The following is a 17378-nucleotide window of genomic DNA, read 5'->3' on the forward strand; positions in this document are numbered from 1 at the left end:
CTGTATAAATGTCAGTAATTCCATAAGGAATTAGTTACATTTATAAGTAACATTGATGTGTTCTTTTTGCATGATTGTGTGAAATGGACGATATTAACTGTCTATGAGTGTGATGGTCGAAATATAATCACAAGGTGAAAGATGGATTGTTCCATTCCACCATTACACAAATTTAAGACAGTTAATATTTGTTTTATATCACTCGTACATAAATTCTACTATTTAAGGTAGGAAATACATTTTTTCATCAACATAACACCATGTTTTGCCGTGATATACTTCACATTTTGAGGTCCACCCCACAACTAAATCGGCGCGTCTAAGAGTCAGCGCACGGCTTGGCGCAGCACTATGATGGCAAAACTATCACACGGAGAGCGTGATGGTAAAAATGATAAATGGTAATCAACCAATGAATTGTCTGGAATGTATGTATGAGTGATATAATTTGTATTGTACGTAAGTTTTAAAGAATGCGATTTTCCAAATAATATATCAGGTCACCTTCTTTTAATAATAATACTTACACAACACAGATAAATCCAGCATCGTAAGACTTTGCAGGAATCTGATTGCAGTGAACTACGCCTGGTGTTTTGTCTGATCTGCCTGTCGACTTTCGTATCAAATGAAAGAACGGGACATCCACTTGTTCTGAAAAAAATATCAATCAAATTCGAATCAAGTCCATTATTTTTGTCACAAAACGTTGATAGTTACGACAGGTTTTTGTTCCGAAGGCGGCGATTTTTTTTCTCGGTGGTGATTTGTTTTTTTACACTACATATTCCCAGGTACCGTATTTGTTTTTCATGCAATCGCTAGCCGCTCGGCGATGGAATCTAAATTCAGCTTTACATGTATTATACACTCTTAAAATGAACTCCTCACAACAGAATCCATTTAAATTTGACACGTTTGACTATTCGTAGGAGGATATAAAAGATCTTTTCAAAATGACAAAGCAATCTTTTCAAATAATATTTGAATCAAAATGAATCGGATAACATGGAGAACAAAAAGTGATCCCGCCAGGAAATCGAACCCGAGACTAAAGCCTCCAGCATACTTTCCTGCCGCTTGCCGCTGCGGCAAGCGGCAGGGCGTTTCAACCAATGACAAGCCTTGATTGTGTCCGTTTGTGTGCAATACGCGTGCGCCACGCCGCTCAGCGGCAAGCGGTAGGGTAGTATGAAACCAGCATAAGTTTATCAGACCCGTGCCTTAACCACTCAGCCACGGGAGCTTCATGACTGGGCTGGCTGATTATTCAAACCCATAAGCCATGTAAGCGGACATTTAACCGGGGATCGATACAAAGGGATGGGCATCCTAGTATTACGTAACAAACCGGAAGATGTAGTGTAAGTCTAGACAATAGGCGCCATATTGGCAGGAGGGTTAGAGTTCATAGAGGAAACGGTAAAGGTTAGTAGAAATAGGTCACCCAGGCACATCACTAATGTGTTTCACGAGTTGTAATACCGACAGGTAAAAACATTGATTTCTTAAAATTCTCCCGATTTTTTAAAATTATTAAATAAGGTTAGTACTTCAAACCATTCTTTGGTGAATCTATGCAATATGACGGTTAATTTTTGAAACATCTATGAATCAATCTTAAACATCTTCATGATACACCTGTCAATTATTTTTTTTGCGCATGGTCAAAGCATGCTCTTACGCTATCCACAGACTATCCGGTAGAAACTTCAAAGCAACGATCATGCGTTAATATTTACAAAATGGCGAATGATGTAGTCTAAGTCGAACAATAGCGTGACGTAGTTTCCGGCATTGTTCCTATGCACTTTCACCTTCCTGATTTAACACATGCTTTATCGGCGAACCTGCTGGTGGAAATTATGTGCATTTAATATATCGATCATGTCACTGTTTTTCTATGTAATATATTTCCTCTACAGCGAAGATGTTAATTTATTTCTCGCATTAACGGCCCTATCTATTATGGGCTACTTGCGGGAAGAAGATAAGTTAGCGCTAAGTGGTTCGAATTTTAGCCAGTTTAATCATAAAGCTGCCATATCCGATTGGTTAAAGCACCGGTCTTGTGACCCTAAGGTCGTGGGCTCGATTCCCGGGCGGATCACTTTTTTTCTACAAGTCTGAAAAATTGTGTTTCTTTTATGAATCGGATAATTATTCTCATCATAATGACAAGAAACTCATGTAATCTAATAAGATTGCCTTGTCATTTTTTTTAATGAATAGATTCTTCTAAAAAATGACAAAAAAATCAAATTTGAATAGATCGTCTTGTCCGAGGGGGATGTAACAGAATCTTCTCAAAATGAATTGGGTAATTTTTCAAATAATGCGATATTGTCAAAAAATGGAATATAAGATTGGCGGTTCAAGGTGATGAGCAGTATAGACGAATCCAACGAGCCAGGTCATGGTCAGGATTTGGTAGGCCATTACTGGGTCCCCGCAACACCAAACTGGTGTTGTGACTGCCAAATTGGGTGGATTAAAGCCGCTTAAAAATAGATGTTGGATTCTTTTGTGTTGTAAACTGTCAGCATTCTTTTGTCTACGTGTAACACGGGTGATAGAATGCAGTTCAAATTTCAGGCGAGATTGAGCCGAAGGGGACCCAGCTATGGCTGCCATTGAGGTGTAGGAATGCGTGAAATTGGATTCGTCTATACTAGTATCTCATCTCAAATGAATATGGATTCTATAGGGTGCACAACTTATAAGTTCCCCCTAAATACTTTTTAAAATAAATCGAAAAATATTTGACAAAATGCAAACCTGTAAAAAGGTCTGGGTAGCCGTATTTGTTTTACACATATGGACCAAATTATAGCGTCACACGTCATTGCATTCAGTCACAATGATTCAATATGTAAAAACAGAGACCGTTTTAAACAGTGTTAAAACTAAGTTGCATCTGAGTCCATAGGAGTCAGCTCTCAAACAATACAGTAGGCCAGGTTTATGCATGTGTTTGTTAAAGAAAACCTGACTGCTATGGACTCAGGTGCAACTTTTAAAACGGCCTCTTTTCTTACACAATTAACCATTGTGACTGAACGCAATGACGTGTGACGTTATAAATTGGTCCATATGTGTAAAACAAAATTGGGCTATACAGATCTTTTTTGACATTTTGACATTTCGTAAAATATTTTTTGACTTATACTAAAAAGTTGTGGACCGTATATTTAAAAATGAATAGTACGAAATTAGAGTGTATGGTCTCCGGGCAGAGCTTCAGTTATTCATCGCTTGCCTGAACCTCATACCGGAACCCAGAATGAATCCTCAAATAGTCATGAAACAATCCTTTTTAATACCTCTTTCTCCTAATTGGCTTGATTATTTTACATATCTTTAGATAATTACTAGCACATCACTTACTTATTAAAATTTCGATATCATCTTCGCTGCAAGATTTTGGCATACATATTCCCCAAGAAATTGGCACCGTTAGCTGCAAAATATGAACAGGAAAAAAAGCGAACAATTTTACCTGCCGCAGAAATTCTTGAATTGGTTTATTCCAGTTGAAATCCATACCCCCTATGGAAGACATGGCCTTAATCTTCCACAGAGGGAGCGTGAATTTCAAGTGGGGCTACCTGAATACGTGTGACACCATTTGAAATCTGCACCCTAACCTCCTGTTGTGTCTTTCGTAAGCAGTAGTGTAGCCAGAGGGGTGGGAAAGGGGAGCGGGTGGGGAAAAATGAGAGGGAAAAGTGCCCCTGACAAAACTAGAGCGATAACCGCACCATAGCTGAACCATGTGGCTTCGAAAGTATATTGTGGTAGGCCTATACCACTGTCACCCAGTCACCCAGAGTCTGTAATGGCCCTTAATGACCTTAAATGAATTTTAAAATATTTTCAACATGTTTAGAATGTCATAAGGATCATTGCGTTTAAATTTCAGCTCAATCGGAGCATTTTGGAAAACTTGACCTTTGACCCCTTTATGCCCCCCTTAATGACCTTAAATGAATTTTAAAATATTTTTTAAATGTTTAGAATGTCATAAGGATCATTGCATATAAATTTCAGCTCAATTCAGCATCGAAGTGGTTACGTAATTCTCTTGGTTACCGGATCACGCTATTTTGATATCCTTCGAGTACCATATACTTTGTGTGGTGATTGTTTCGATCGTAGTTCATTACTCTGGCGCGTGATCCCGTTGGCATAGTAACATTACGTAACTTCGATACTGAATTGGAGCATTTTGAAAAACTTGACCTTTTACCCCTTTATGCCCCCTTAATGACCTTAAATGAATTTTAAAATATTTTTTAAATGTTTAGAATGTCATAAGGATCATTGCATATAAATTTCAGCTCAATTGGAGCATTTTGAAAAACTTCACCTTTGACCCCTTTATGACCCCTTAATGACCTTAAATAAATTTTTAAATGTTTTACACATGTTTAGAATGTCATAAGGATCATTGCATTTAAATTTAAGCTCAATCGGAGCATTTTCGGTTAAAATGACCTTTTTGACCCCTGTGACCCCTGGATGACCTCTGACGTTTGGAAATATTTTTATTATATTCTTTATGTTTTCCTCTTTCGTATGACCCTCATGGGGTCATACCTTCGTGGCATTTAGAGATATGGCCATTTCAGACCAAATGGTTAGTCAGTTAGTAAGCTAGTAAGTAAGTTAGCTAGTATAAGCTAGGAAGCTAGTAACATACACTCATATAGGCTGATACCATTTCATGGTTCAGCAAAAATGAAAGAGAAAAAAAATCACAGTAATGTCACCACACATAATGAGTTGTTCATGGTCTATGGTTTGTTTGACATAAATCGGGTCAAGTCGAGTCAATAACAAAAAACAAAATTTTGTTGTTGACGGGGTGTTCGACTTGTGAACGGTGAAGTCGAGTTTGAATTCGATAAGTTTGGTTTTGGCAGGTGTGCCGCTGAAAATTTGAAAGTGGACCCATCCATATACCAATATTTCAACAAATTTGGACCCATCGATATACCAAAAGTCAAAAAATGTCGGCCGAAAACACAAATTGTCTTGGTCTTTACAAATTTTCCTCCAAAATTTTGGCTAGATTGAGGCAAAATTAGGCTATTTTCCGAAAAGAAATGAGAAAGCTTTGAAAAAAGGACCCACCCATATACCAAAATTGGCCTCAAAAAAGTGGTCAATGATATACCAGAAGGCCGAAAATGCTACCTATGTTGTTGTGGTGTTTCTCATATGAAACGGTTTACAAATGTTTCTATGTCCTTTTTATAGCCCGACATTTAAATGCGTAAAACGTTTAGACCAAAACCAAAACAGGTTTATAACGTTTTGAAAACATTTGTGTGTTTGCTGGGTATGTCTTTAAATGTTTCTAGATTTTTACAAGACAAATGATCAACAAAACTCTCCATTTCTTACGTTAGTTGTTCCATTATTCATGGGGGCATTAATCTGCATATCAGCAACACAATGCTGATATGTTCCCAGAGACGTGCATTCATGAAAGTTGCCCAACCAAGCGAAGTTTTCACGAAGAATTCCAGAGCGAGGTTTACCAAACGCATCCAGGGCTGTAATGGGCAAAATAAACGAAAACAAAAATTAATAAACAAATACAGGTATCAACATTTATAAAAATGAGTTGTTCCATCATCATGATCATAAAACTGGTTCTATATAGACTTTGCCTGTTTGATATGATTTTATCAAGAGACTATGATCATGATGTTGTTCAGACATCTCCCTTTTCTCGCACTGAAACAATGCCATCCTATTATGTTTTGACAGAGGGTTACTGGCCCAGTCAGTGCCTCACATGCGTATAATAATTATTGCAAACTTCATTGATCAAATCATAGACCCTGGAAGGGCCTATGGTCAAATTTGACCTCAAGTTTTGGAATATGAGTTAATGAATAGACCCTGGAAATAGGGTCTATGGTTAATAGGGCTAAAGCACTGGCGCGATGGGGAATTACGTTACTTTTACTGCAGTTGGAATTGTGTAGCGTAAGTTCAATCGATTTTCATTATCTAAATCAATTATTATTGAAAAATAACACTTTGATGGTTTGCAAAAGTTAATTCTGCAAATCATAGACTTTGAAAACTTGCTTAATTTATTGTTGTGAATGAGTTATGTACGTTTTACAAAATTGTTGTTTCAGCCCTCTTTACAACATAACTCAAGAACCCAGACCAGACCAGACCCAGACTCGTGCACTAGTTTGTAATGTTTAAATGTTTCCATGTTCCAGTGTATGATGCGTAAGCCTCTTCCCTTTTTTTTTTTTGTTTGCATGATTATATTAGGCTGGCGGGTAAGCATCATTAATTGATCTCGTACACTGGTATGTAATGTGTTGTTTGTATTGTTTACCCCGCATGACTGCTCATATCCATAAGTTTTAGTTTTAGTTTTATTTCACCATTAAATAACTTTTACATAAGTATAGCAAAATCATATGGTAGGAGACCAAACAGAGCAGGGCTCGAACAATTTTGGCCACCCTTTACAATAAGTTAAACATTTAGGATGAAACACAATCAAAAGACGTATCAAGACATAATTATGTGCAGACAAAGACCGGACAGGACACTTGAGACAAACAATGTTGGCAATGGTTTAAGATTACTTATTATAATACATATTAATAATAATTATGCAATTACATGATTATACAAACTAACAAAATTATTCATAACGAGATAATAATTTGTACTTATTTTTGAAACTTATCAGAGTAAGTGAATTTTTGGTATTTAAACTAACATTATTCCATAGTATAGGACCTTGTCGTCTAACAGTGTTACGGGCTAAATCATTTTTAAAATGATGTGCTCTATACATATCAGATGATCTAGTATTATGTGTATGGATCGTACTAGCTTTAATAAAATAATTTGCAAAAATATCTGGTAGAAGATCATTATAAAATTTATACATGAAAATTGCTTTCTGCAATTTGTGGATATCATACACTGTGAGACTATTGAATGAAGCAAAAAGGGGCGGAGTGTAGGCAAGAAAGTGAGAATTCGAACACAATCGAATTATTCGCTTTTGCTTAATGTGAATTTTGTTTAAGTTACAGTTATTTTGATCAGCCCAAATAATATTACAATAGTTAATGTGTGGCAAGACCAAACTTATATATAATGCAAACAATGTTTTTAAAGGTAAGACATGTTTGAGCCGAAATGAAATACCAGAATATTTGGACACAATATTAGTTATATATGTTGTGTGTTGGTTCCAAGTAAAGGACTCATCCAGTGTGATACCAAGGAATTTAATAGAAGAAACCTTTGAAATTGATACATTGTCAACATATGGCTGAATTGTGATACATTCGATTGCTAAATCTGTTTTTAAAAATAATGTACTTGGTTTTATTTATATTGAGTGATAATTTATTTGCTTTAAGCCAGTTGGAAATGTTACATAATTCTTGATTTATTGTGTTGATAAGATAGGTGAAGTCTTTATGGGAAGCCAAGAGATTAGTGTCATCTGCGAAAATTATAAATTTGAAAAACTTAGAGGAGTAAACAATATCATTCAAATATAAGATGAAAAGTAAAGGACCTAAAATTGAACCTTGAGGAACTCCGCAAGTGGGATGAATTGATGATGATTTAACGTTATTAAACGAAACATACTGTGGCCTATTCATGAGGTAGTTCCTGAACCACTCGAAGGCAACGCCACGTACACCGTAGTGAGTTAGTTTAGATAAAAGAATGTCATGGTTTAGCGTGTCAAATGCCTTCGAGAGGTCCAGGAAGATCACAACACTATGCTGATTGTTATCTAAGTCAGTGACAATTTTGTTGTATGCAACCATAATAGCCATAAAAGAAGAATGATTTGGGCGAAAACCAAATTGAGATTGATGCAAAATATTGAGACTTGAAATAAAACCATATAATCTATTGTGCACAACTCGCTCAAGAATTTTCGAAAAAACAGGGAGGGCGGATATTGGCCTATAATTACAAAATTTGTGCCGGTCATCGTTCTTGAAAATAGGAATGACTTTGGCCATTTTTAACTGATTTGGGACAATGCCGGTGGTTAATGATAAATTAATTATATGAGCAAGAGGAGAAGCTATAATTGTGCGGACGGATTTAACAATATCGGGTTGTATTTCATCAACGCCACTACTTTTACCCGATTTGAATGAACGGCAGATATCTATTATTTCCTCGGGGTCAGTTGGAGTAAAAAACATAGAATTATTTGGGGAATTAATATTGCGCAGAAAAGTATGAAAATTAGCATCAGTTTGGATTTTGTGGGCTAGGTTAGGACCTACATTTGCAAAATAAGAATTGAATTTATTAGCTATTATGTTTTGATCTATAATTTGCGCATGGTGAGCGTTATCATCGTAGAAAAATGACGGTAGAGGGTGTGTTTTTTTGCGACCGAGAATATCATTTAGGGTATTCCAAATAAGTTTAGTTTATGTTTACAATTTTCGAGTTTGTTTGCATAATAATTCTTTTTTGCGGATCTTATAAGGGAGGTAAGTTTGCTGCGGTAAGAATTATAAGTAAAATATAACAAATTTTTTTTCAGCAGAAATAGTGTTGAGGCTATGATCAAGATCGGTAATAAATAAATTAACATCAGTTCTGTGTGCACGATAAATTGAACCAATAATTGTATTCTTGGTGGTGGGACTTAGAATTTCAATAAAAACAGCTTCTGAATGGGGCAAATCAATGTCATTTGTACAAAGTTTCAAATCATCTCTGATACGGTAAGAAAGTGAGTTGTGGACATAAATAGCCGTTCCACCACTCCTCCTTTCTTTTCGAGGGGCACTTAAAAGAATATAATTTTCAATATCAATTAAGCATCATTAATTGATCTCGTACACTGGTATGTAATGTGTTGTTTGTATTGTTTACCCCGCATGACTGCTCATATCCATAAGTACCAGACTTGAGTCCTGTTTATCAGGGACAGTCTGTGTAGCTCAATGGCAGAGCGCTCGCACGACAAGCGAGAGGTCTGGGGTTCAAGTCCCCGCACAGGCAGGTATGTCCGGAGCCTATGCATGTTATGTTTCCATTTATAATTTCACGTTTAATGCGTAATTCTTCTTTCCCCTGTATCACACCACTCCACGCCATACATAAATTCTCCCAGTCACATTTCCCCAATGTGAAATTTAAAAAAAAGGAAAATTAAGTTTGGCAGAGGCGGGGTTCGAACTCACGGCGCACCGCTTTGGATACTTAGATACTTAGAACGCTTGGCCACTTGTCTTGTTGGTATCCATTTGAAACTTATTTGAACATATAATTGCAACTTAAACATAGGCTTACCACGTGACAAGCAAAGGCAGAAAACGTACCATATTTTGGAATTTTATTTGCCTAAAAACATTAATGTGTATTAATAGCGCTCAATTGTTGTTTACTGCGTGTTCTACATACAGAAATCCGACAATAAACGGGTCTCTACATGGACAATACATTATATCGATTTTGACTCGCCGAACACGTGCGCTAGTACATCGTATATACATGTGTATTAGTCTAATACTATAGTGGAACCTACCATTTTTTTTTGTATACACGTTCGATGTTTTTATCATTTATATAATAATTCCACATTATACCCCAAATATTTTTTCTGGAAATAAAAGATTAGATTACAATAAAAACGAAACAGTAATCTTTTGCGGGGTCTAATGTAATTTTTGCATAGAATTTTCAAAGTTTTTCCTATCCTTATTCTTGCTCAATTAAAAAATATTTTGGCGTATATAAAATTGAAATAAAATTCTCTGCTTCTTAATCTTAAACGACATCAAATGTGCCACAATTGGCTATCACGAATCGTTATATGATGTGCAGTAAATATTCATGTATTCTTTTATACATAGGATGCTTCAATTTTGACACAAACAAATTATTTCATTGAAAATCCTCTCACTCGGCTATTTAAAAAAGGTAACCACGCTTCCCTAGAATGTGCAATAAATTAGCATTAAAAGTGTTATTTTAGCAGCATTCCAGAAACACTTGACGTTTGGCGAAAAGAGGAGTACCCTGTATATTGATATATTAAGAATGTGCAATAAATTAGCATTAAAAGTGTTCTTATTTTAGAAGCATTCCAGAAACACTTGTCGTTTGGCGAAAAGAGGAGTACCCCTGTATATTGATATATTAAGAATAACGATTAAGCATCATTAATTTGATTTCGTGCACTAGTTTGTAATGTTTAAATGTTTCCATGTTCCAGTGTATGATGCGTAAGCCTCTTCCCTTGTTCAGCTCGTGTAGGTAGTTTTAAGTTTGTAAATCTATTATGAATAGGAGTTCCCAACCAATGGTGAACAATCGTGGAGATCAATAGCAGGGCTACGACACTGGCTCATTTGCATAGCAAAATGACCCGTCTCCTCCGCAGCCAATTTGGTTTCGCTCCATCGAAATCAAGCTGGCCACGGAGGAGACTACCCTCCTTTGTGTTTGTTCATTTGTGTATGGAAAGCCATTCTTGGAGTCTATAATGACTTAGGCTACGCTCTCAGCTAGAGTCCGACGTAGTCCTGCCAGCAAGACTTCAGTCTTTTATCATTTAACATAATGACATCTACTGATCCAGGTACGACGAGTTACAGTTACTGGAACTAGAGTCCGACGCTGCATTGTACTAGAAATACCTTTTCTGTGAAATTGCTATAGAGCCAACCGGCAACAGTATTCATTTTGAAAATATAGCATTAAAATTAGTATCACACTTGTGGCCACCGTGCAGTGGAAAACCTTAATTCTTTCATTAAAAAGAAATGAAAATTTAAAAAAACACGGATCCACCTGTGCACCTATAAAATGGGCACAGCAATTTGTCTCAAATAATGAGTCCGACAAGGCCCGCAGAGCTGGCACAGTGATTGCTCGCGGCACTACAAATATTACTGTATCCAAATGCTTGTTAAATTACTCGCGCATGCTCCAGCCGCTGGACCAATCACAGTCGACTCAGCAAGATCCTGCCGATGTTTGCCGAATGACCAGCCGAACTTTTAATCTTCGTGTGTTCGGCACGGGGATTTTAGAAAGGTCTTTGAGGGTGGAATGATGTTTTGAATCTGACAACTTTCTACTCGCATTTAGACAAAATGGCAATCTACACGGAGTTTGTTAAACCTTGAAAATCGATGAAGAGATAAAGAAAATAATGACATTTTTCAGCGCACATGTTTTTGATCATCGGAATTTGTAGACAAGTTGACAATTCTGAAACATTTTGAGGTATAAATTTCATCGCAAGATTCAGAATTTCTTGGATTTTTTCGATGAATACTTTGATTTTTTCCATCATCGGAAAACTACACAGTATAACACTATGCAAGTTTTAACGTGTTACATTTTCGAGTTTTGTGTTACATTTACGCCAAAGTTGGACCAAATTTTAGTAATATTTCGGATTTTCCCGTTTCTACTGCACGGAAGATCATAAGGCCGAATAAAAATAAAACATGTTTCTCGTCTCCTCCCGCTTCATTTTTTGAGGCCGCTTCAAATTTATTTTCAGTTTTTTAAAATTCAGTCAAAACTTTTGAAGAAAGATGTCTTGGAAGTTGAGATGTTTTCTATAGCCTTGCTAATATGCAAGAAACAAATATGTATGGTTCTGTGATCACTAGCGGGTGCGTACCTACCAGAACAATAAAATAAAAAGGGCCTCAAGCCCCTCTTCCTCCTTTTTTAAACCCGGACGAGAAACATGTTTTTATTTTTACTCGGCAAATCATCCTCAGACACGCTCCAGAAGACATGCAAATGCATGGAGTACAATACCAATCACCTGTTTAACTTGTATTGATCAAAGTAATTCTTTGTACTCCATGCATTAGCATATCTTATGGAGCGTGTCTGGATGATGATTTGATTCACGGCGGGAAGTGCAAGGCCACACCACTCCACGCCATACATAAATTCTCCCAGTCACATTTCCCCAATATGAAATTTTTAAAAAGTAAAATTTTAATTTTAATTCTTTTAAAGTTTGGCAGAGGCGGGGTTCGAACTCACGGCTCACCGCTTTGGCTAGTATCACGTCTACCATACGTCCAGCGCCTTAGACCGCTCGACCACGAAGAACTTGATAGTGTCATCGTGAAAATTTATACATATAATATTAATAAATCGCAACTTCATTACTGCATCATATTTTGGAATTTTATCTGCTTAAAACATTAATGTGTATTATAATAAAGCTACCATTATTTATATTGTTGAATTTTCAAGCGCATAGAGACAATTAATACGAGGGTCCTATGAATAGGCCTACATACACAATACATAAAATCGATTTTGATATCGGCCATGTGCTCTGCTGTGCATGTGGTTTCCGCAGTGGCGGAAGTTGTATTACGAAGTGCATCCGAACTCCATTTTGAAGCAAATGATTTTGACAAGGCATTGGATTGTTCCAGTTTGCATCCTAAATCCACATTAGACCCCTAATTTTATTTACAAAATCAAAAGATTAGATTATCATAACAACAAAGCGGTAATCTTTTGTCGGGTCTAATGTGAAAATTACATTAAAAAAATACAGTTTTTACAGAATTAATTTTCACTTAATTCCAAAAAAAATGGCGTATATAAGATTGAAATAAATTATCTACCTTCTATACTAGATCAATTGTGACGCAAGTTGTTATCAAAAATTGTTGTGATAGATGTACAGTTAATATTCATATATTCCATTACCTATCTGATGGTACAGTTTTTACACAGAAAATATTTATTTGAAAAACCTGCCACTCGGCTTTTTCCGGAAAGGTCACAGGGTCGCCGTGACCTGTGCAATAATTAAAATTAAAATTTTTCTTATTCTAACAGCAAGCGTTTCTAGAATATATTATGGCGAAATGTGGTGTAGTGCAAGGCAGCGTGAGTGAACACGGGTCACTGAATTAGCATAAAGGTCACACAAAACAGCTTCCGCGCAAGCGTGGTAACCTCACAGTGAAAAGTTGTCGAGTATTTAGATACAGCAGTATAGTGTGTACGTTCGTAGTGCGCGGGCAACCCAACCCAAACCTCCACGTGGTGTCGGATGGGTAATGCTAACTTGGGCAATGGGGAAACAGGCGTGGAAGCGAAGATTTCGGCGTATTCGGAGGACCATGTTTGGTTTTGGTCACGGTATAGCCACTTCTTCAGCTGATTCGGCCTGGTGTGGCTCTGAGAAGACACCGTTTGGTTTTTGAAAGGAAATTTACGCACAAGCATCCGAGAGGAAATACAGCAAAAGTATCCGTACATGTTCAGCATAGCATAGCCAACGTGCAGTGAAGCAGAGAAAGAATTCATGGTATTGAATAGGATCGAACAAAGGCATTGTTTACGAAAGATTTGTACAGCTGGTGGTGCACATAGCCGTAGCAGCTGAAAGCACCAACCTTCTTCAAAAAAAAGCAAAAGCAAAGTCTCAAATATGAATGAATTTTAAGAAACATACGGGATATGATGAACATTGACCGGACGCCATGATAGTAGGATCTATTAGTCGTTTTATATACAATGTATATACCGTATTGTCATAATACCAATATTTGTCACAATATATAATGAGTAATATATAGCAACGTAAATGTGCAGTTCATATGCACAAACGAATACTGATCTTTATGAATTCAGGTTTTTGTACATCACATATAACATGTCACATAGGAGGTCATACGTTTTGACCTTCATCTATTGTATTTGTTCAACTGTGTATGGAGAGGAGAAACGCCATTAAACGCCATTAAAACTCCATCAGTATTAGGGCGTAGTTCATTGAACTCACCGGATTGCTATTCCAAGTACTTTGATAATACAGATAATATGTATTAATGGATCGAGGCGATTGCATTGAAAAACCTAATAAATTATTCATAACAGTTACGTAATCAATCGATAGCGCGGACAATTTTCATTTGCAACCCACCAAAATTCGTGATCTTTTAGCGTTGGAAAAGAAACCACGTGAATAGAGTGCCCTCTCAAGAGTAGGTTCTCTGCGTCAATAGCTTGCCTGAAGTGGCTGGTCATTAAAATATGGTGACCCCCAAAGAGGTTTTAAATAGAAATAGAGTCGCAATAGATTATATAATCTTTTGTTCGTTTGATGCCGATTAGAAGTTGCGACAGGCTATTCATAAAAGTGGTACCATTGTTTCGAATAAAGGGGTTCCGCCATTAAATTGGTCACTGATCCGGCATCATATTAACGCTCTACACAACAGGCGAGTATCAATAAGTGACCACACTACAGTCATGTGTAAGGGCAGTCATGTGTAAAGTGGTACCATTGTACTCAATGTATCCCAAATGTGTGCTTGTGTGGGTCTGAAGACTATAAGGAGGCTTTAGCTGTCGATGCAATCATCTTTACCACCCACCTGACGATAGGTGTTTCATTTAAATAAATTGAATGCTCTTGGTGATCGATTACACATTAGAATGTATGAAGGCTGCCATTTCCAGTCCATATATCTATATTACACTATAATGGTAATCGCTATACGTATACATGTAAGTATAAGTATAGGCCTATAAAGGTTGTTTTTAAGAAATTTCCATTTAATTTTATTTTAAGAAGGAGATTGGTATAGAAATAGTGGCGTACCCAAAGAGGGAAGGGGTTGGGGAGGGGCAGATTCACCTCTGTGAGAAGTCTTGGGAGGGAGGAGGGAGGAAGAGGGAGGAGGGATATGGAGAATGAGAGAGGGCTGGAGGAAGGGAGACATAAAAAGATATAATAAAGACAAGTAGATAAATAGAAATATAAGGAAAATGATGGGAATGAGAGAGTGAGAGGGAGAGGGGACAATGAGAGCGAGGGAGTGATAAAGTGTAGGCCTAGGAAAGAATAAGTACAGAGAAGGGAAAAGAAAGAAAGGAATGATGAATACATTTAATAATAATTATTAGGCCTATATAATAACCACATAACAGCACTGGGCAGCCATTCGATGATGTGAATGCCTTTATTCGTTACGTAATTAAAACGCCCAGTCAAATGTATTTCACACCTACCAAACACAACTCACCCAATTTCGCAAACTGGACGTTGAATGTACACTCTCATGAATATTGATTGGCAACATTTTCCAATATGTCAGCGCTCTAATCGGAAACAATAGAACAATAGACCCTGCAGAGCGTTGGTGACCCCGGTTGGTGACTCATTGAATAGAGGTAACGGGATAATCTCCACTTAGGAGATTAGAATTCTGGCGATCATTCTCTAGGATACCGGCTGTAAGCCTCATATTTTAAAATAATATCGTTTCCTCAAAGATGATGAAAACTGCTAGCAATGTCAATTTTGCATGATAACTGTAATTATTTCGGCATAAAAAAGCAACAACAACAAAAAATCCCTCCTCCCTCACTTTTCCAACAACGTAGGGGGGGGCGACATGAAACATTTTTTTTATTTTATGTGGCTCTAGATGTAGGCTATAATTAAAAAGCTTAATATTTTAGAGAAGATGAGAAAATCATCTTCTCTGATGATGCGGCCGTCAGTGGCGGCAGCACGGGGAATGTCCTCAGTCAGAACTCTTGCCCCCAGTAAAAAGCCAAAATTACGAAAATGTCTCTTTGCCCCCCCCCCCAAAGAAAAGAAAATCTGGGATGGCTGGCAGCCATTGCATACCTTGTATAGGAAAGTTGGCTGTATCTTTAATACAACCGGGAGAGACAGTGGATACAATTCCTGTTTCAGGAAATGACATTAACTCCGACATCAAATTATCCTTTATAGCATTTCGAATACCCGTCTCTAGTCCGTTCAGCTCGTCTATATTCATCATACTGAATTTGTTGTACCACGAGAAAACACCTGCAGTATGTCCACTAGTACCAGTCACATCATCCACATGAAACCCGAAGCAAAAGCAAAATAGTAGAAGTACAGACAAGACTACGGCCATGTTGCACAACTAAGCTGCATAAATTCCTGAACAGTGATCATAAAATGATGATGATGATATTGATACACATGTATCTCCGAACAATTGTACTATAAATAACGGTGCAATGCTATACTACAGTGTGATGCTATACTAAATTCATTTCACCACAGAGTATATAGTTTTCAAGTTTCAAGTTTCAAGTTTTTATTTGGAATTCACTTTTACATCAGCGGCACTCATCTATCTGATGGTGCATCCAAGACATTAAATATACAAACAAAGCTTAATAATTATCAACAATTATATAACAAAGTAAAAATATACTCAAGCAAAGGGTACATATAAATAATCTAAAGTGAGGAAGAGGGCTAAAGAAAGAGAACGGATGAAAGAAAGAAAGAAAGAAAGAAAGAAAGAAAGAAAGAAAGAGAGAAAGAAAGAAAGAAAGAAAGAAAGAAAGAAAGAAGAAAAACGAAAGAAAGAAATAACTTAATCAATTGTTACAAAAAAGACACTTACAGTGTCATACAGATATACATAATACATGTTTGTATGAGCTTCATAAATCAATACATTAATATGGGTTATAATTATGAGATCATAAGTCTTTCAATATATTACTCCTTTCTTTCCACGCATCAGTGAGAAACAGTTTACTACATTTATCAAGTATAGACCCTAGATCATAGCTATCTTCGAAGATGTTATCTAAGAGGAGATGGTGTCTAATATTCGCATCCCCAACCGAAAACATATGCCAAATTACTTCCCACCCTTTAGAACATAGATCTCTTTCAAGTCTTTTGAAGTGGTCATTCCTTATGTAGTCCAAACTTGTACAATTGAATAGAAAGTGATCAACTGTTTCCTCCTGGTTTAAATTGCATAACTTACAAAGACCCGTGTTTATATCTGACCATGACTTTTTCCTTCCTTCCAAATCTAAAGAATTAGAGCGGGCTTTGAATTTTAAGTTTGACCCATAAAAATTCAGTTTATCAAGTAGGTATGGTTCTAGTGATGGTCGCTCTTTGTACCTAACATAGTCGTCAAGAGAAGATTTATTCAAGGCTTTGATTCTCCAATTATCATAATCAAGCTCTTTATTTACATTCTTAAAGGTGTTTGACCAATCTGCACTGTTTGATTGGTCGGTGAACCCATAATTGTAAAACATACTCATATTGCATTTCTCTAGAGAACTTTCCATATCACAAAGCCAGCCCCATTTCAGTTTGTCTTTGACTTGGAAGATTGCTTTAAACAATAGCTTTGGTAACCTGTTTTCATCCATATCCTGAAGCCTCTTAAAGTACTTGGCACGAATATTATTTTGGATAGAGGCAATAGTTTGCCATCCAAGATCACCATATAGGGCCTCTTTAGCAACGTTTCTTGGTGCTTTGAGAATAGCTCGAGCCATGTGGTATTGAATAT

The 17378-nt window shown here is 36.8% G+C and overlaps 1 protein-coding gene across 2 annotated transcripts in view; it reads right to left on the minus strand.

Annotated features, from left to right (window-relative positions):
* Nucleotides 1-16113, minus strand: part of LOC140136255 (nose resistant to fluoxetine protein 6-like) — a 100926-nt gene extending 84813 nt beyond the window's left edge. For both annotated transcript variants that reach the window (XM_072157978.1, XM_072157977.1), the window contains exons 1-4: nucleotides 15683-16113; nucleotides 5410-5561; nucleotides 3388-3460; nucleotides 528-654 (exon numbers count right to left, since the gene is read on the minus strand). In XM_072157978.1, the coding sequence (XP_072014079.1) occupies nucleotides 528-654; nucleotides 3388-3460; nucleotides 5410-5561; nucleotides 15683-15959 (629 nt within the window). In that variant the 5' untranslated portion in view covers nucleotides 15960-16113. The remainder of the gene's footprint in view (nucleotides 1-527; nucleotides 655-3387; nucleotides 3461-5409; nucleotides 5562-15682) is intronic.
* Between the last annotated feature and the right edge of the window lie 1265 nt (nucleotides 16114-17378).

The sequence above is a fragment of the Amphiura filiformis genome, chromosome 16, assembly GCF_039555335.1.
Source record: "Amphiura filiformis chromosome 16, Afil_fr2py, whole genome shotgun sequence".
Lineage (NCBI taxonomy): Eukaryota > Metazoa > Echinodermata > Ophiuroidea > Amphilepidida > Amphiuridae > Amphiura > Amphiura filiformis.